Consider the following 20,589-nt stretch of genomic DNA (forward strand, 5'->3'; position numbering starts at 1 on the left):
GGGTGATGGGGGGGGGGAGTAATGGGGTGTGTGAGAGGGGAATGATGAAATGGTGTGTGTGTGGGGGGGTGTTGATAAAATGGTGTGAGTGTATGTGTGTGTGGGGAGTAATGGGGTGTGGGGGGGAGGGGTTGTACCTGTGTGTGTGTGGGGAGGCGGTATGTTGTGTGTTTGGGTGGGGATGATGATGAAATGGTGTGTGTGTGTGTGTGTGTGTGTGTGTGTGTGCATGCATGCATGCATGCATGTATGTGTGTATTCCTAGATGCTTTGTTTGATTATACTTAATGCAGCTGCCTTACAATAAGGATTGGTCTTTGGTATGATGTAAGTTGTACTTGTTTTTCTTTTCACTGACTAAATGTTTACACATTCATTAGTATGAAACCTTTACATTTCTGTTTGAAGTGTGAAGTTGTCCATGTAAATAGTATTTTGAAGTGAATTTCAATACAGATTTGAAGAATGTTCCGTTTTAATTTGAAATTGTGATGTTTTGAAAATAAATGACTATTTTGTCGATACATGTGTGTTAATTTCATGCTGTATCATCCTTTCATCCTGTATATGTGTGTGGGGGTGGGGGCTGGGGGATGACCACCTCCTTAGGCCCTTTCACACAGAGATTACGCAAAATTTGCGGGAAGAGGAGACGTCTTTTTGCCGCAACGTGTGTCTGAAAACGAGGTGAAAATTTGCCGGCCTGCTGATCTGTTCACAAGTCCCGGCGATTTGGGGAGCCAGGAGACAGGACCTATGGGTGGGACCAGCTAGCAAATTTAAACGTGACGTGCAATAGGGGGCGTGTAGACTGATATGCGTGGGCCTTATGCACCCTTCAGATGCAGCAGGTGTGTAATTTTCAAAACCATGGCGGGAGAACCGACTTTGGCTAGCTGCTGCCCACATCTTTAGTAGGCCTACCTTGCAGATGCAATTGAAGTTGCTTTGCATCATCGTGCAGTGCTATGCTTCGATAGAATCGGATTCATCTTGCGAGCAACGTCTTCGGACAATAAAAAGTAATTTGGATGAGAAATTGAAGAGAAGCAGGGAGCAGTTGCATTACAATACCTACTCTTGTTCAAGAGCATTATCGCCTGTCCTCGAACAATAGGGGAGACCGGGGCTGGTTGGAACACTTTTCACTCTCGGTTATATTTCTCCGTCTTACAATGCGTTGAAATGGTCAAATTGTGATTAACTGAAAGCTTGGGATCTCAGCTACAAAATGTATACATTCAATGTCAACAAATGATCCCTTGTTTTGAGTTATATATGATTAAAGTGGTGTTGTGCACGTGTTCCAACCTGCCCCATGCACGGGGTTGGTTGGCACATGTAGTCGGGGTTGGTTGGAACACCTATGTTATAGTCCTTTGCAGTACTCCTTTTGCTTTTGTTTGAAGTGCTCATTTATATCACTACCTGTAGGGCTTTGCTGATTTCTTTTCTGTGTGTTTTTCTTCAGTAGGGCCCACCGTCAAGACCAATTTGGTCCCTACCGATTTTTTTTTACTTCAAATGTTTAAAAATGTCTGAAATGCTTCCAAATGTAAAACTATGTTCAGTAATTACAATAACAATGTTAAAATAAAGATTGATGATGTTTTTATATGTAAAATACAAAGTTTATAGATTTGTCACAAAATAGCCATAGAGAATGTATGTGCCAACCAACCCCAAAATCAGTGTGCCAACCTGCCCCGCCCACATTAGGTCAAACTTTTTTGCACCAATGCTGTTAGCCTGCTAATATCGGTCACCTCAGGTTTTTAAACTTCATTTTAAATTATAGATGAGTCCCCTAGCAATCAATTATAATGAATATTTTTTATATATCCCTAACTATTACCCTTCTAGGATGTATTTAGTGGGAGGTGCATATTCTAAGTTTTGACACTACAAAATCAAAAAGTTGTTCTCACCTAAAGGGTTAATGACCTGGAGACCAGTTACATACGTGAGTTTACTCTACTCAATAAGGCCGTCAGTTTAGTGTTGGAATTTTTTTGCAGCTCCCTCTAGTAGCCTGGATATTAACAGTGTCTCAACCTGCCCTTGTTCCAACCAGCCCCGGTCTCCCCTACAGCAGGCATTCCTAGCATTAAAGTCCACAATATTCTAAACAGGTGCAGTTACCAAAGCAATCGGTATACAATGCATTAAGCATTACAATAAGAAGTGTGATTTCACCGATTAGACGTCCACATTTGAATAACCGCGGACTTGGCGAATGTAAATGAGTGAAGTACACAGGAAGATTAAACTATAAATGTTTTAATAGAAAGAAATGTGCTTGAACTATTTACAAGTGCAAAATGAAACATCCAACAATGCAATGTAGGCATATGTAGGCATATTATAACTATTTACAAACATGAACTATTTACAAGTGCAAAATGAAACATCCAACAGTGCAATGTAGGCATATTATAACTATTTACAAACATTAACTATTTACAAGTGGTCATTGACGCTGTTGAATTTTTTGCAGGCTTTTTAATTTGCTGGTGACCTGCATCTTGTCCCGTGCATAGCCGAGGTCGCGGAGTTTTCCGGCCAGTCTTTCCAATATAGGACCATCCTTACTGTCCCGTTCATATGGCGCCTCATCTCATCTTCTCCCCTATAAGGGCAAGGAGCGTCCGGATTTCTTGGTCTCCCCAGTGTGCCATGTTTCCTTTCTCCTTGTTGTTGTTCTTCTTCTTCGTTCTGATCAGCTGTGTGTGTTTTTAAATCTCCCGGTGGTGGGTTGCATAGGTAGCGTCACTAGACACCCCCGCCCACGTCCCCTTCCCACGCCCACGTTCCCCCTTTCCGCCTTGACCCATTCACACTGGTGGCGGAACGAAAAAACTCGGCAAAATGTCTAGGGGGCTTGGTAGTAAATTTGGCGAGACCCTTTGTCCCGCCGTTCCGCCTCTGTCTATGTGAAAGGGACACTCATTCCGCGATTCTGGTACATAAAATCGCGGCAATTTTGCCAGTGTGAAAGGGCCTCTTGATGTCCCTGTCAAGGCTGCCAGGTTGTTGGGTGTCACCGGGATGCAGAGCTGGAGAGGCTGGGAGGTGGGGGTAGGGCAGGCACGCAAACAAGAGCAGTGTCGGAGTCAGCCGGGGGTGGTGGACAGACCACCGCCATTGGAGCTGGAGCAGGGCAGTCAAACCTGTTGTAAGTGGTTCGCCCTGTCCAGCAGGCTTTAAAATTCCGAATTTTAGAATGGATCTCCATTCAATTCACAAATTGGAATTTGAATTAAATTGGCTCTGCCCCACAGGAAGTTGAATTGGAATTGGAATGACAGGAAGTGGAATTAAATTCATGGCAATTCAATGCAATTCCACAGTCAAACAACAGGAAGAATGTGTTGAATCTCACATGCATTCAGTTTTGGGAAAGTTACTTTGGATTGTAAAATTGAATAGCTATTCTTACTTAAAATGTTTAGTTAGTATAACTCAGTTTTTGTCTTTTGTTGATTATGTTGATTTTGCTTTTTGAGATAACTTGGCTAAAAGGAGTAATTTAAGTGAACATGATCATTTAAATCGAGTAAACTATACTTGAATTGCTTAAGTTTTGCTACACTGTGAAGTTAGTTAGTTAGTTAACCTTACTTAACCTGTTAGTTAACTGTAGTTAAAAAAAAAAAAAAAACATGCAAACCGATTGCCTTGAAATTACAGACTAATCTGGGATAGGAATTCCAAGTTGTGCAAACAAATGCTTACTTTGTGTAGTACACTTACACTAAAGAGAATTCCTGTTTAACCTAACTTGGTCATTAGGCCTACAAGTAAAGTATATTGTGTAAACACAAGGTGTGCTAACTGATGTTACATTCTGCACTTCCAGAATGCCACTGCCCTGGCCCACATATTTGTAAAGATATCACATATTAATCCTTACTGAAATTCAATCTTAAATTACAAGTGACAGTGACAAATATACAAATATATACTGTTGGTGTGTAATTTATGTGGATGACTATCGAAAACACTCTAATGCTGTGGGTAGAACTTCAGCAACATGTTACATTGGTATTTTGTTTTACTACACTCTGAAAGTACTGCACAATGAAGGGGAGACCTCACTATGTACCACCAATATGTGGCACACACCTGGGTTTGTCCAGCGGTTCAGGGAACCCCCTAATCTTTGATGTCCACAGTGAGTCAGGACTTTGTTTTACCACTTCATTCAAAGGCCTGATTTTGGCATTTCAGTGCATGATGTTGTGAAGGCATTGGGGTTGATATTAATATCCTGACCAGAGGAGAGTGCATGTAATGGACAGCCACTAACACCACCATGTCAAATAGCAACATAAGTTTGCAAGGAGAGCACCCATAAAAATCCTAATCAAGCTCACATTTAGCCTCAGTAACTTAGCAGAGACAGGGTACCTGTATGTATGGTTTCCAGCTACAGATCTGTGTCTGTCTATAACTGTCAGCACTAGTTCTACTCACAGGTTTGGTCTGTTTTGGATAGTCATTGATTGGGTGATGTATCAATATAAATCACATATCAATTACACAACAACACTACATATAGCCTTTAGTGTCACTGTCACTTTGTTATTGTAACTTAAGATTGAATTTCAGGAAAGATTAATATGTGATCCCTTAAACAATATGTAGGCCGGGTCTGTGGTATTCTGGAAATGCATTTTTGTCATATCAGTTAGCTGAACTGTGACATTAGTTAGTACAACTTCAATACACCTTGTGTGTTAAATAAACATACAGTATACTTTACTTGTAATTGTAATGACCAAGTTAGTTGAAATAGCAATCCTGTCTTTCTGTGTACTGTACTGTAAGTGCACTACACTAAGTGAGCATTTGTTTGCACAACTTGACATTACAGACAAATCTGGAATGGGAATTGCATAGACAATCAGTTTGCATGCTTTTGTTAACAGGTTAACTAGGATTATAAACTAATTTTACAATGTAGCACAAACTTCAGCAATTCAAGTATAGTTTACTTGACTGTTTACTTTTCTACCTCAAAATGAAGTAACACTCATTTTACGCAAGCAATCTCAACAAAAGACAAAACCTGAATTCTACTTACCATAACATTTTAAGTAAGTAAAACTATTATGTTTTACAGTGTGGAAATATAATTTGTTACTGTTTTAAGTTACAAGTTGTGTGTTTAATGCTATCATATCTGACATATACTGTGAGGGTTCATTGTAAAACACTACCCTTAAATTATGTATATGAATTTTTTCGAATTTCATTGAATTTTAATTCTACTTCCTTTAATTCAAATTCGAATTGTAATTCTACATCCTGTTTTTGACCTTAATTCAAATTAAATTCAAATTCAAGAATTGAATTGGAATTTAGGAGTCATTCTCAATTCAATTCTGAATTGTGCACAAGCCTGCTGTCCAGGTCCCCCTCCACAGAGCTGCTGCTCTTCTTCAGGTGTGCTCTAAATGCATAACCTTCAGATAACCATAAGGAAATGTTCCCTGAAAGTTATTGGGGTGGGTTATTCAATTTGTTATGAAGAAGAGGACACACCATGCAGACAGTAAGTCGGTACATCTGAGGGAGTGTAATGTTGGGTGCATATATTCTCTACACATGGTGGGGTAAAAAGTAACTGCCTAACATTTTTAAGCCTAACATTTTTGATGTATGCAGGGGTCCTCCCACACTGTTGGAGGTCCCATGAGCAGGCGAGGACACTCTCTACAAGCTAAGTTTGATTCATTTTGCCGTCATTTGACTTATTGGCTGAAGTGTATTCAGGGTTTTATACTTTTTAGTAGCCCTTTTAACATGTGAAAGCTTGTGTGTCCTCCTACAGCAGATATCCTATACAGTCTGTCAGCTACATCTCAGTGATATTTGAAGAGTTGATTTGTTGGAGGTCTGTACCCAAGAGCAGCACATAGATTTAAAATGAAAAGAAAGGGAGGATTACAAGAGTAATGTTTAATAGGTGGCTATAATTCCTCCCACATTGTAATTATTCTCTCTCTCTCTCTCTCTGTCTGTCTCTGTTGTATATGATTTACATACCTCATGTACCCTCTAGGCAAGAAGATTCTAAATCAGAAAGGTGTGCTGGCGGAATTCACTTTTTTCAAACTTATGATAGGCTATTTGCTCGCCCTATTTCTTTTTCCCCGGGTTGTGGCGGTCCGTTAGCAAACCTACACACTGACGGTCACTGTGGAGCACACCTACCTTGGCTGCCACATAAACTCTGTCGTTGACTGGTCCACACCCTGCCCTTGCTGCATAAAGCTTGTTTTGTGAGTTGTTGAGGGCGGGAGTAGACACGACTGCAAGTACTGGACGTGCGCGCCCAGACTGGGAAACGGGTAGCCTACATTCGATGCCTGGACGGAGAGGATGGAAACAGTTACTGCGCCTTCTGCTATCGACTAATGAAAAAAAAACCCATCAAGAACTGAACGTAAGTGGGATTAATCTGTAGGCTATTGGATTTTAATTATTGTGTGCTCCTCGCATCAGTGGAATACAGGTCGACAGGAGGAAAGGTAATAAGAATCTAGCTAAAGTAGGCTTGACTAAACTTTCTGAAGTGGATGACTGAAACTGACCTGGCGGATGCGATTTTCATTAGGATTTTTCTTTTTCATACAGTCATGTCTTGTTACTTGAATCTTTCATAATCTATAACGACATTGTAATTGTATAAAATATCACTTAAAAGTCACTGTCTGCACGAATGTAGCCTACATGACAACTTTTGCAGTTTCACAAACTTCTATTGACCACTGACAGATGTCAGTGTATTGATCCAATCTGTATGGAGTATTAATTTTGTCCACCGTTATGATGATGACAGTCTACATGAGGAAGGTGGGTGCTTAATAATTGGTCCTTGGCATGTTGAAGAATCTGAATGTCACCTCCCAGTTTTGCCATGGAAATCATTATGTAACCTAATCCCTTGTAGATCTGCCAAAGAGGGACAAACTGCCAAAGAGGGACAAACTTTTTTACATTTTTTTAAATAAATTTGCCACATGCATAAGAACAAAAGCTTTTTTTCCTTTCCTTGTTTAATTACCGGTAGTGTAGATTTGTGAAGTTTCAGCAGCAGCATCCAAAATTGTAATGATATCACCTTTGTTGTCGCTGTTCTCATTAGGACACAATACTGATATTGCAAAAATATGTAGTTTTAAAGCACAAACCTACATTAGCATTTACACTGAAGTAGGCTACTGCATACAGATTTAGAAAGCTCTCACACACACTGAAGAATTCTTGGTTGAATCAAGAATTGTGAAATTCATTCTTTCAGCTGTAGTTGTGGTGTAGCCTAGTTGTCACTGCAGTGTAAATGTTTCTGGTAAACCATCATTTTCCCACAGCTGCTTGCATCATCGCTCCCTTGACAAAATCTCCCTCCACTCTTGGGCCTGCATTGTGTCACATCTACTCAGCTCACGGGAGGAAAACACATTGTCTGTCCTGGGAGACAGGCTTAACGTCTGGCCTTCCCAGCACACATGTGACTGAGATAACTCTTACTTATCGCTGCAGCCCGTTGGCTTTTGTTGCCCCTCATCCCCACACTGGTCAGGGTGGTCACTCACACTGTCATGTCCACCCCCTCTAAAAATTTCCTGTTATGACTCACCATCACATCTCTTGTTGAAGAGTCTAGATTAAACAAAGAAAACTGCTTTCCTTGTCTTTCATGGTGTTCATTTCTCCATTGTGTAGTTTAGAGAGCAGATTACGTGATGCAGTATATTTTTCTTGGCTGGGTGGTTGGTGTCTTTGTTTGCACTGTCTTAGGGTCAGGACCAGTGTCTTTGGAGATTACTTGTACATGATTGGATCCACAGCCCCTCAACACAAACACTGAAATGGCCCCAAAGACCTGTCAGCTAAAGATAATGAAACTAGATTACTTCAACTCAGGGGGGGGGAAGTCTGCCAAATTAATAAAAGTAATGTCAAGTAAAGAGCGGAAAAGTTGTTTCCGTTATTTGACCATCTATCACTTACAGTACTACTGTTGCTATTCTGTAAGTTAAAGTCATGTGTTTATAATCAGAAAATATGAATTAGCTTTTGCACAAGGACAGGTCATGTGTATATACATTGTTTACACTGGAAATTTAGAAAAGGTGAACCTGACTAGCCCCTCAGACAGGCAGTGTCACATTCCTTTCTAAAAATCTGTTCCTTGATGAGCTGTTTCGTGTTACACAAGCTTGGTGTTTTCGTGGAAGTGGCAAGTTTGTTCATGTCTTCGGAGGCCTATTGATGCCTCGGCAATATGCTATGCTTGACACATACCTTGTCCTAAAATGTGTGTGTGTGTGTTTCAGTTAACAGCCCATTCTATTGTGTTTGGCCAGTCAGTCATTGCTTGTTCCTGTCTTTTATAACCTACTCTCAGGGCCTGTCCACACGGAGACGCTTTTTAGGTTAAACGCAGAGGTTTTGCTTCGTCTTGGCCGAGCGTCCAAACGAATCTTGTAAACGCACTGCCCGAAACTGCACTTTTCTGAAACCTGGTCCCAGAGTGGAGATATCTGAAACCGTAGCCCGTTTGAATTCGTTTAGACAGCGAAACCGCACATCCTGCTTGCGTATCGATGATGTCATCGCCCCCACCTCAGCTGCACTGGACTTGGACTTATAGTATTGCCTAACAATACTAGTTTTCATACATGACATTACCTACGATTACACTCCGTAAGATAAATATCACAACTGGTGCTGCGCAGCGCCGATAGCTTATGACTTGGTGGACTGAACACTGTTTTTCCCGATGTTTTTTTATGCATTCTAGCTACTGTCAGTGACGCGAGAGAACTTAAGTTATTAGGAAAGTGCGGTGTAAGTTTAGGATACATTAATTTGTGCCAGTAGTGCCAGTGTCATTCATTTATTTTACATGTCTTACAACATATATGCATTCACAGTCCAGTGAAATCAGATATAAGCATACAAAGACGCTTAGACGTTAAGCCGATGGTAGCACACTGAATGCAATGCACGATTTGATGCAGGCAAAAGTATTGACTGTTACTAACGAAGGTTTTATAGCAATATTATAAATGTGGCGACAGAATAGCCTAGAACTTGGGTAAGCCTTGCGTTTAGTAGCCTAATTGCGGTGATAGCCAAAACTAATGTGAATCACGGACTATCCTACAACCAAAGAAAGTAAAGGTGATTAGTAGGCCTACCAGCGTTAGCCAAATAAAGGACGGGACTGCACCCTTCACAAACCGTAAAATAAAGTTTATTAGTTTTACAGTTGACAGTTCACCATCAGTTCACACAAACAATTCTGGTTTCCTTGCACTAGCCATTTCGTTGTAGCCTATTCTGTCTGTTTTTAAAGCGCAAGTTTTGGTCAATTTCTGTAAAGAAACAATGCCACCTATAGGCCTGGGGTATGAAGTAACGTGTTGAGTCGTGTTGAGATCGGTTGAGATGGATCCGTTTGGACGCAAATATTCTTGATACGGTTCCAGGGAAGACGGAGGAAAAAAAGATCGGTTTGGTACGTGTGGACTAGGCCTAGGCCTGAGGCCGATTAATGTATCCTAAACTTACACCGCACTTTCCTAATAACTTAAGTTCTCTCGCGTCACAGTAGCTAGAATGCATAAAAAAAAAACATCGGGAAAAACAGTGTTCAGTCCACCAAGTCATAAGCTATCGGCGCTGCGCAGCACCAGTTGTGATATTTATCTTACGGAGTGTAATCGTAGGTAATGTCATGTATGAAAACTAGTATTGTTAGGCAATACTATAAGTCCAATTCCAGGGCAGCTGAGGTGGGGGCGATGACATCATCGATACGCAAGCAGGATGTGCGGTTTCGCTGTCTAAACGAATTCAAACGGGCTACGGTTTCAGATTTCTCCACTCTGGGACCAGGTTTCAGAAAAGTGCGGTTTCGGGCAGTGCGTTTACAGGATTCGTTTGGACGCTCGGCCAAGACGAAGCAAAACCTCTGCGTTTAACCTAAAAAGCGTCTCCGTGTGGACAGGCCCTCATATAGGTCCCATCCACATCTTCCTGCCCACCCAAAATGTCCTGTTCCGCTTACTGTTTTGAATAGCAGATGTACACCTCTATAGCACATTTGCATACGCAAGATAGATAATTCAGCTCAATGTGATCAAAATCTTTTCACCTGTTTAAAGAAGAAAAGATTCTCTCTCTAAAATCTCCTGGCTAAAATGTTGTTGCTCACCCATTTTCTGAAAAAAGGGAAACAAATCCACAAACACTGCTCTTAATCAGCATTGTCTTTGATCCTGGACAGGCCCACTGCATTTCCCTGTGCCACACCCTGCTCCTCCTCACGCACTTCCTGCTCAGACGTCATACACTGCAGCCTGGAGAGAGGGATGAATGAGGTAAGTGAAGTGAAGGGGAGGAACTAGGAGAGGAGTACGTGAGTCTCCCAGACCTGGAACGTGTGCAAACATTACACATTACACAATATGCAGGTTCAGAGGGTGTCTGTCTGTGTTGGCATGTTTTAAGGAGTTTATGTCTTCCTGTATTCAATTTTCTTACGACCTCTGAGTCACGGTGTCTCTCTTTTGTGAATCACAGCAATCAACTGCCAAAAAGCTGATTCAAACAGTTATAGAGGGAACTTAAGTATCAGTAAATAATCCTCAGATCTTGTCTGACAGTGTTAAAGGGGTGGTTCAGGATTTTGGACATAAGACCTCATTTCCATGTAAGCAAGTGTGATATTTATCAGTGGAGACCGTTTTCAACACGTTTCATCCAGTCCTTCTATTTGCAGAGTTCGCAGGTGCTAGGCTAGCGCAAGTCAACGGTATGTGCTAGCCTGCCACTAAAGACAGTCTTACCCACTCCAAAGTACACCTGAGGCAAATTCCAGACGATAGATGTAAATGTCTGTGTTAATAGAATAGTGTAAGAAATACAACTACCCTTGCATCGCGTTGCAATAGTTATACTTTGGTCCCTTTGTTTGTTAGTAGTCATTTTGCAACTCAGCGGCGGACTGCTATTACCAAGGCTAGGTATCCCCATTCGAGTGCGCTTTACTGTTTACTTTTCGGCGCAGTACTACTAACCGGAGCAAGTATAATTCCGCCGCTGCTAAGAAACTAGTCCCTCAAAATGTAATGCGATCGTTGAAATGCAAGGATAGAATAACGTTAGAAATAACACTATCAATACAGACATTTACATCGATAGTCTGGCGTTATAATTTATTTGCCTCGGGTGTACTTTGGAGTGGGCAAGACTGTTTTTAGTGGCAGGCTAGCACATACCGTTGACTTACGCTAGCCTAGCACCTGCGAACTCTGCAATTAGAAGGACTGGATGAAACGTGTTGAAAACGGTCTCCACTGATCACACTTGCTTACTTGGAAATGAGGTCCTATGTCCAAAATCCTGAACCACCCCTTTAAGTTGAGAGCTGCCTGAAAATCTGTGCCTCTTTGTAAAGTGGCCCTCTGTCAAGTTCACATGGAAAAAAACAGGCCAATAAAATCCAAGCTCTTTGACGGAAAATCCCAATAACTTTGTCCAGCTCTCTAACGTCTTTTTTCTTCTTTCATTCACTAACTTACTCACTTTCACTGCCCACACAGACATAAAGTCACTGGCTTGAGCAATGCGGCGATTAGAATTCACAGATGACTGGTTCAGGCTGCCAAGAGTTAGCAAATGGCTGACTGGCAGCCTTTCTGTGCCATCCATACCCACAGGCATGAATGGGCCCGCGTTTAATCCCAGATGGTGTAGGAATCCACCAGGTCTATCCAGGTCATCTATACCTGTTCTTAAAGCAACACAGTGATGAAACACAACACACTGATGAAAAGGGGAATACAACGGTATACTTTAGGATGGTTTTGATATAAATCATTAAAGAGTATGACAATTAAACAGATATGGCTTTAGTCTAGACTAGACTCTGGAAAGAGCACCATCACTTATTTTGCCATAATATCCCCCTCTAAACTCTAACTCTACTTTAACTCTAACCAATGGTTCTTACAAGCTGTGTTTGCAGTGAAGTGCTTTGTAGGTCAGCTACTACCTCCAATCCTCAGAAGTATGTTGCCGTTGTGAAAGAGAGGATAGTAGATAGATAGATACTTTATTGATCCCCAGGGGAAATTCAAGTATAATACTATAATAGTATAATACTTGTGGCCATTGAGGCAGCTTAAGCTGGCTAACATGGGTCCACTCCTCTCTGATCTGGTCCCCTTTAGGGTCGATCAGTCGCAGCCACCCTTCTAAGGCGCTACCACATCGCCATGACAGAGGGGGAGAGCCCTCCCCCCTCCAATGCTGCCCCGACCGGTCAGCCGTCGTCGGGAGATAGCCCAGACGCCCAGCGGGATGTGAATGCCCACTTCCCCCTGTCGGCTCTGGACGATCTGTTTGAGAGCGAGGAGAGGAGCTTGCCGCCCTCCCAGGATTCACCGTCCATCAGGCCTGTGGCCGGCCAGCAGACAGCAGGGGACGGCAAGCAGAACCTGCGATACAAGTTCCAGGGCGCCTTCAAGAAGGGCATCTCCAACCCGATGGACCTCCTGGAGTCCACCATCTACGAGTCCTCCGTGCCACCGGGGTCCAAGAAGGCGCCCATGGACTCGCTCTTCGACTACGGGACGTGCCGGGAGACAAACAACCAGAAACGCAGAAGGAAAAAACTTCCACGGGGGTAAGAGGAGAGGTGTTCTCAGCGAGGGGTTCTCTCCAAAGACATATATTGTAATCAGTAAAGAAAACTTCTAGATGTTTCTTTAGATGTTCTAGATCTCCTAAACCTCACAGCTTCCTCTCTTGCTTTTGTTTGTTTTCTCTCTTTCACTTCTTCTTAGTTCATCATAATCTCTGTTGATGATATGGCTTGTGTAGGGATAGTGAATCTTCACTAGTGGTAACTTCATTGCCTACCCCACAGCATGTACCATAGGCTGTAGTGTAGAAAGCTGTTCAGTAGGAGCCTGAGATGAAATACAGAGGCCCCGTTGTTGTGCTCCCTGGTCTGCCGATGAGGTAATATTTAGATTATGGGCTGTTCCTGGCTACTCCGTGTCTGCGGCACACAGTGGGGTGTATTATGGGCCATTAGGGAGAGTCTTCCATTAGGTGTGAACCATGCCTTTTTTTGGCTGGCACCTCACCTGTACGTCTGTCCAGCTATTTCTGAAAATGAGCCCACTTTCCTGCCAGAGCCAATAAGAAATGGTGAGATATTGATTCTGAGGAAGTTAAGCCAGTTGAATTATGGTTTGTTATCAAATTAAGTAAGCTTGTGATTTGCTTCAAGCAGCTGTACATTCTTTACAGCTCTGAAATGTCCCCTGGTAAACTCACCTGGTCAACTCTGTTTAGTTATATTAAACACACCTCCTTTAAGTCCACAGAATCACACATAAAGTTTGTCATATTTTCAGGGAAAAAATCATGATCATGAAACATGGTATGCACTCTGTCACAGATGAATGTATGTATGAATTTTGTCACAGTACTCAGTATATTTGTTTTTACAGGAAGGCTGAGGAAATATGCGATGATGACCCCACAACCGATCCCCCGAAGGTGGTTAAGATCTTCAACCGGTCACTTCTGTTCGATGCGGTGTCGCGAGCCGAACCTGAGGCTCTCGACGGCCTCCTTGAGTACCTGCAGAGCCGTGACAAAAGGCTAACCGATGAAGAGTTCAGAGGTAAGGCCTGTGTGGGAAGGAAAGGTGGGGACCGCAATGGCAAATATCCCCCCCTGGTTTACACATGCAGGCCAGGCAGGATTCACAAGTCACTGTGGGTAGCAAAGGTCAGCGCGCGAATGGGGGTGTTTGTTTGGATAATGAGGATTCTGTGTGCGGATGTGTTTGAAAGAGGTTTGGTCTCCAGTGGTTAGGTGTGGAGGAAAAAAAGGGACAGAGGAAGAGTGCAAGAGAAATAAAAAATAGAGAGTGAGATGATCTCATCTCCAAAGAGAAAGTATCTATACAAATAGATCTCATATGCTGAAGTGGTGAGTCTGTCACCAATGTAAAAGCGCAGCAAAGTTGAGTGCCAAAAGCACAGCGCTGTGTCTGATGGGAACGAAGCCTCTCCACCCTGTGTTGATTCAGCAGCTCACTTGATAAATCACACTGTAACACATTGTGTCTGGGGTTATGCAATTACTTCATACTTTATCACTTTTTGGCAGGAAGTCGTTACCAAAATAGCTGGAACCTCCCTCAAGCTTTCACTGCTAGATGAATTATATCGCATGGTCTTAATCGTGAGCGGATGCTCCTGAAAACAAGCAACGTCTCAGTTTTTCCACATTCTCTGAAAGAGATAACATTTTCGTGTGCAGTTTAAACTGTATAGCGACAGATATAGATGATTCAGTAGACAAAGTGTATCATCTTGCCACAGGATGTCGTTAATTTTGTACAAGTTAATACATATTTCAGTATTAGCTGTTTAAAATAGCATGTTATTCTCTCACACCTCCAACAGAAATACTACTAGCCAAAATACGCCCTGTGGTTTTATTAACAAATGGGTTTATTTTACAACCTCAATTGTAACCTTACATAGTTGAGTCCTGGCCAGCCAAATGTTGTTTTTGGCCCCCAGGAGTAATGAAGAGGAAGCTGGAGTGATGTCAGAGCTTTGTCCTAGCAAAGGCGGGCCTGTTTCCTCTCAGCCATGGCTGGGCAACCCGGAGCATCTAGCACAGCCCAGCCAGAAATCACAGCAAACTGTCCCAAATGGAAAGAGGAGGTTGACAGGCATTTTGAAGATCCTGTCTCAGCCTGAATGTAAATAGAGAGAAGTGACAGAAACAAAGACAGAGAGAGAGAGAGAGAGAGAGAAAGAGAGAGAGAGAGAAGAGCACACCCACAGATTGTGTTTGCTCTCTCAGGCTGTGTGTGACTATATTTATCCCTCTTCTCCAGCCCCCCAAACAGTGACTTTGACCTTTTGTTAAAATGGGTGGTCTTCTAAATCTTACATCTCCCATACAGCTGAAAACCCACTGCCTTAAATGAATATTGAATATACCATACCCTGCCTTTGCTTTGTCGATCTCTTACTCTTAACTGAAACATTGAACCATTGACTGTTCACAAAATGTCGGATGTCTGTTTAAATGAGAAGCTCAACCTCTCTTGTTTCCTTTTTGTTCCAGAACCTTCTACGGGAAAGACATGCCTTCCCAAAGCCTTGTTGAATCTATACAGTGGCCAAAATGACACCATTCCTCTGCTGGTGGATATAGCGGAGCAGACGGGGAATCTGCGCGAGTTCATTAACACGCCGTTCAGAGATGTTTACTACCGAGGTGAGGCCTCTCGCCTCCTATAGGGCCCCACTGGTCGTGACAACACAGCACACATGACATGGGGACACAGTAGCCTGGGGCGCAGTAGCTGTTTCACAACATTTGGCCTACATAATAGAGACGACCAATTAAAGTGGTCAATGGAACGAGACGTGTTCCAATGGTTGGTCTTGTGCCCTTGTTCTGAAGAGCAATGTCGTTTCCACCCTGGGACAGTGTTGTATGTTTGTGTATGTATACATCTTCCACACAGACATGTGTTTACAATGGAACATTCACAGTATATACAGTATGAGTGGGCTACCATACAGCTATGTCTGTAGTAAGGTTTGGTTTGGGTATTGTCTAAGGGTAGTATTGGAAAGATCCTCACACACACACAGTTTGACGATGTGTGGACATGTTGTTGTACAAAACTGCTGAGGATGTCCAGCTGGCATGACAAACTGTGTAAAAGTCAAAAGTAAACAAGTGCAAGCGCCTTTCGTAAACACGTCTTAGATAAAGATGTTACCAGGAGCAGGCTGTGATGGGAGCTGTACTTATTAGGCCACACACTGCATCAGTTCATGTCCATCCACTTAAGTTAAATTAGCTAGTGGTGTTAGAGTTTTATCTTCTTTATATGGATCCACGTTACCTGTGTATTTAAACTGAGGTAAGCCTTTTCTGTTTTCTTATTTTGATGACTTGAGTCCTGAAAAGGGTGGTGGGAAACCAATTGTCCTTTTTTTAGGGAATAAAAAAAGTGTCCAGTTGATGATTTACTTTTTGTGGAGGCATCTTTGTGTGTTATTGCTGTGTTCTGAAATCAGCTCTGCTGTCGTCCCAGGCCAGACAGCGTTGCATATAGCCATTGAGAGGCGCTGTAAGAAGTACGTGGAGCTGCTGGTGGAGAAGGGTGCCGATCTGCATGCTCAGGCCCGGGGCCGCTTCTTCCAGCCCAAAAACGAGGGGGGATACTTCTACTTTGGTGAGTCTCCGCCTTGCTTCAGCCACATCTAATGCAAGCCTTTATAGGTTTACAGTCATTCATGCTGTGGATTGGATATCCCTTTTTTATGATGGCAACTGCTACTGTGCTATTATTATGTCATGATTATGTTATTGCGATTGCTGTGTCATGGCAACACTGTTTGATGGTAATTAACTCCATACCAGTGGTGAAAAAATCTCTCAGCTGTGTTTGCTGTTGAAGCTATGGTTTTTTACTGAGTTCATACTTGACTCCTGGTAATGTTTGACATTCAGGCTAAACCAGAGCTTCAGCTTTATGTATTTTTATCCCTTCATTTTCATCTAATTATATGCTGTAAGGTAATCGCTGATCTTCTGTAAACTATCGATATTGCCGTGAATCATCTCAGATGTTCTTCACTATGCCTCCAGTGTTAATGGTCTCAGTAGGAATAGGAACTGCTGGTTGTGTTGAACTGCAGTGGAAAGTAAAGTGAAGTGTTCCTCATGGAAAGGTGCCCCTGTTGCCATGGTAAAGTCATGTGACTCTCCCCTCACCCCTGAGCCAGCCCTTGTTGGCAGTGAATGTGAATGACCACAGACAGTTGAAGTATTCATGAAAGGGTGCAGTCCAGCCCAGTTAATGCAGGAGGTGTCTGTGGCTGCAGGGCAGGGCAGGATAAGGAAAATAACATCAAAAATAAGGACATGAAGTCACAAATAAAACAGGTTGAGGTGGACGCGGTGAGGAGAAAGGACGCCTCTGTCTCTATAGTGGGCTTGCTAAATAGACCAACAGCTTCTGATTCCATCTTAGTGAACCTCACGTTTGTTGACCTGCCTGAGGTCTTCAGCCTGGCAGACGTTTGAGGAGAACTTCCTGGTGAAATGCCTTGACCCCTCACTGCCCTCTACTGGCAGTAAGAAGGAATTAGACAAAGAATAACTTAGCCGACTGCATGACTGTATTTGTGAATGGTGTACATTGGATGGATTGTTTATGTATCCTGTCTATGTACTGAATTTCATCTTATTCACTCAACTATTCAGGCCCTTGCATCAGAATAAAGGTGAATACTGTAGTAACCATTGCAAGTGGTGGTGCAGAGCGAGGGAGGATGGAGGAGACGGAGGAGAATGGCTTTAAAAATGATCTAGTTTCATCTGTGCTGGCAAACTCCCACAGTCAGGCTAATGCAGCACCCTCCTCACTATGTATGGTAACCCAGACGGCCTCTGACTCTCAAGCAGGCCTGACACTGACACCCGAGCCTCCCTCAGATTGTGCAGGGCAATGAGACTGAGGACTGGGCCTGAGCCTGGCCTGCCTCGGACCACAGATGTTAGCGTTAGCACCACGGGTGTCAGTGTCAGGGCTGTGAGACTCAATGGCGAATCGGCGTCTGCGCCTTAAGTTTGTATTGTTTTGCCTGGTGTGTGAACAAACGGAGGCGCACTTAAGGGCTTGATACTAATACAATTTGTATTGAGAGCCGAGGTTTTAACAGTGAGTCTAAGGACAAAAACTAAAAAACAAACGTTTCGGGCTTAGCCCATTATCAATGTCTCCATTATCTCATAATCATTGATAATGGGCTAAGCCCGAAACGTTTGTTTCCTAGTTTTTGTCCTTAGACTCACTGTTAAAACCTCGGCTCTCAATACAAATTGTATTAGTATCAAGCCCTTAAGTGCGCCTCCGTTTTTTCTACTGTAAGGGCTGTGAGACTGGCATCTGGGCCCTATCCAGGCCTGACAGGTTCAGCTCCGTGGGTGTCTGCAAGCCTGTAAGACCAGGTGCGCCGCCTCCCACCGTTAAATGGCAAGACTCCTCTTGAGTCCTGACAGTGACGTGAGCAAGCAGCAGAATCTGACAGCAGCGGAGCTGGTTAATATGCTTTAGCAATCACGCTAATGCCTCAGAGCGCTCATGCAAATAGAGAGAGAGAGAGAGGCGTGCTCAACAGGGGTGCTCACACGCGGGCAATCTGTCGCCCTTGGCAACCACTTATTCTCGGCATCAACGGCATCACCTTTTTTTAGGGCACCTCTGTGGAAAATAGAATGTTTCTTAAAGCATGAAGAGGTGGGAGTTAAAGAGATTAAAAATGAATGCCCTGCTGAAACTGTGAGAGCTGATTATAAACAGGAGGCCCCCCACCCTCTGTGTCAGGCCCCACAGTTGCTAGCTAATGGGATGTTGCTTAAAGGTGCAGTCTGTGATTCTTGTCCAGTGCACTCAAATTCAACAAATTTATACTCACTTTCATGTAGAGATACTGTTCCACCTAATCAACCCATTGCCTTTGGACTGTCTGATTTGCTGCTGAGCCTCTAGGAGCTGGTCGGTGGGCTATTTAGCTGAGTCTGGCAAACGTTAGGGATGATTTACTGGGGCAACAGGGTCATTACATGGGATATGTGATGATGGGGTTATACAGAATGTATAGAATGTTGAGTGTGTGTGTGTGTGTGTGTGTGTGTGTGTATGTGTGTGAGAGAGAGAGAGAGAAAGAGAGAAAGAGAGAGGTTGGGTCTGTCATGCATTCCAAACCAGGATAACAGTCTGTAGTCTTCCTAGTCTCTGGTTGAGTGAAGGTCAGTTAGATGCCTCATCTACCTTCATCATTTACACATTACCAATTCTCACTGTGCTCCTAGCAAATTGATATAGGAGAAGTTACGTTATCACATGAAAGACACTAACCACTTTTTACCGTTCACATTTGGCAAAGACAACTGACAAAACTGAAAAATGTTCATTTTGTTTTGTGGCTCAGGATGATTCCAAATGAAACCAAAGTACACCTGAGCTTGCAGCTGAGGATGTTTCTCCCTAACGCTCCTGTTTCTCTCCGTCATCTTCAGGTGAGCTACCCTTGTCTTTAGCCGCCTGCACCAACCAGCCGGACATGGTCCACTACCTGACGGAGAACTCACACAAGAAGGCCGACCTGAGGCGGCAGGACTCCCGGGGGAACACTGTGCTCCACGGCCTGGTGCACATCGCCGACAACACGCGTGACAACACGCGATTCGTTACCAAGATGTACGACCTGCTGCTCATCAAGAGCGCCAAGCTCTACCCGGACAGCAACCTGGAGATGATCCCCAACAACGACGGCATGTCTCCGCTGATGATGGCGGCCAAGCTGGGCAAGATCGGGGTGAGAGACAGATGGACTTTGTATCCAGTGGCACTATCCTTTCTAGGCAACACTGGAGTGAGAGTGGAGTGGCACTACTGATATGTGTGCTCGAACCTTTTTTGCAGTCCTTTGTCAATATTGGCAAATATTAGGGCGAGATTGCTGTTAAAGGGACACCAGGCAAGCCTGATGCTTTTTCTCTACGAAACTCCCCCTCGCTCGGTCTGAAGCTCTTTTCCTTTTCTTTGCGTCTTCCGTCAAGGGTTTTCGCTGCTTCTTCGCCGGCTCTGCTATTATACACACGTTTGCAACAATCTCTAGCGTTTCGTTAGCCTGCCTCTGTGCTGTAAACTGATCCTGCTTCGGTCGGCGGGTAGGATACACCGAACTTGCAAGTGGGATATTCTTCCTACAGGCAGTAGGGGCGGGCGAGAGAGCCTTCATTCGCCCCATAATGAGTCACTTAACCATATACGACTTACGAAGATGATTAATTAACACAAAAACGTTGCCTGGTGTCCCTTTAAATGGTTTAGTAAGTAAAGTAAGTAAGTAAAACATCAGAGTGACACAGCAGCAACCAAGATGAGCCAACTCTACACAAGTAAACTGGTTTGCTGTTGCTAGAAATGAGAGAGTGGATCTTTAGATGATTGGTTCATTTGTCATGGAGCTCAAGTACCATGCAAAGCCCCATGACTGTGATGTGTTAGTGAGGGCAGGACTGTTATGAAACAGTAAAACGCCTCCTAATCTCCTTTCATCTCCACAAATAAAATAAACATGTGACTGATCATTTCTTCTGAGGGTGAACTAAGCTCTTGTTTTGGGTGGAACTTTGATTTCCTCTCTCTCTGAGTTCAGGTGTTCCAGCACATCATCCGCAGGGAGATCAAAGATGAGGAGGCTCGCCATCTGTCCCGCAAGTTCAAGGACTGGGCCTACGGGCCGGTGTACTCTTCCCTCTACGACCTCTCCTCTCTGGACACGTGCGGCGAGGAGGTCTCTGTGCTTGAGATCCTGATCTACAACAGCCACATAGAGGTAGATTTGTGTGTTTCTGTGTGTGTTTTGTGTGTTCTCTTCCAATTATTATTCCTTTTCAAGGTTTACTTAAGGATTTAAGATGAAATCGATCTATAAT

General features: G+C 43.3%; 1 protein-coding gene across 1 annotated transcript in view; it reads left to right on the forward strand.

Annotated features, from left to right (window-relative positions):
• The first annotated feature begins 6,245 nt into the window (after positions 1-6,245).
• trpv4 (transient receptor potential cation channel, subfamily V, member 4) overlaps positions 6,246-20,589 on the forward strand; it is a 21,827-nt gene continuing 7,483 nt past the window's right edge. The window contains 8 exon segments of the mRNA XM_076269515.1: positions 6,246-6,451; positions 10,307-10,400; positions 12,255-12,709; positions 13,545-13,720; positions 15,187-15,339; positions 16,172-16,312; positions 19,165-19,463; positions 20,310-20,489. Of these exon segments, the coding sequence (XP_076125630.1) occupies positions 10,392-10,400; positions 12,255-12,709; positions 13,545-13,720; positions 15,187-15,339; positions 16,172-16,312; positions 19,165-19,463; positions 20,310-20,489 (1,413 nt within the window). The 5' untranslated portion in view covers positions 6,246-6,451; positions 10,307-10,391.

Source organism: Alosa pseudoharengus, unplaced genomic scaffold (assembly GCF_046254945.1).
Source record: "Alosa pseudoharengus isolate Yale_2024_CS ecotype anadromous, Long Island Sound unplaced genomic scaffold, YU_APseudo_1.1 YU_APseudo_1.1_scf_6, whole genome shotgun sequence".
Taxonomy (NCBI): Eukaryota; Metazoa; Chordata; class Actinopteri; order Clupeiformes; family Clupeidae; genus Alosa; species Alosa pseudoharengus.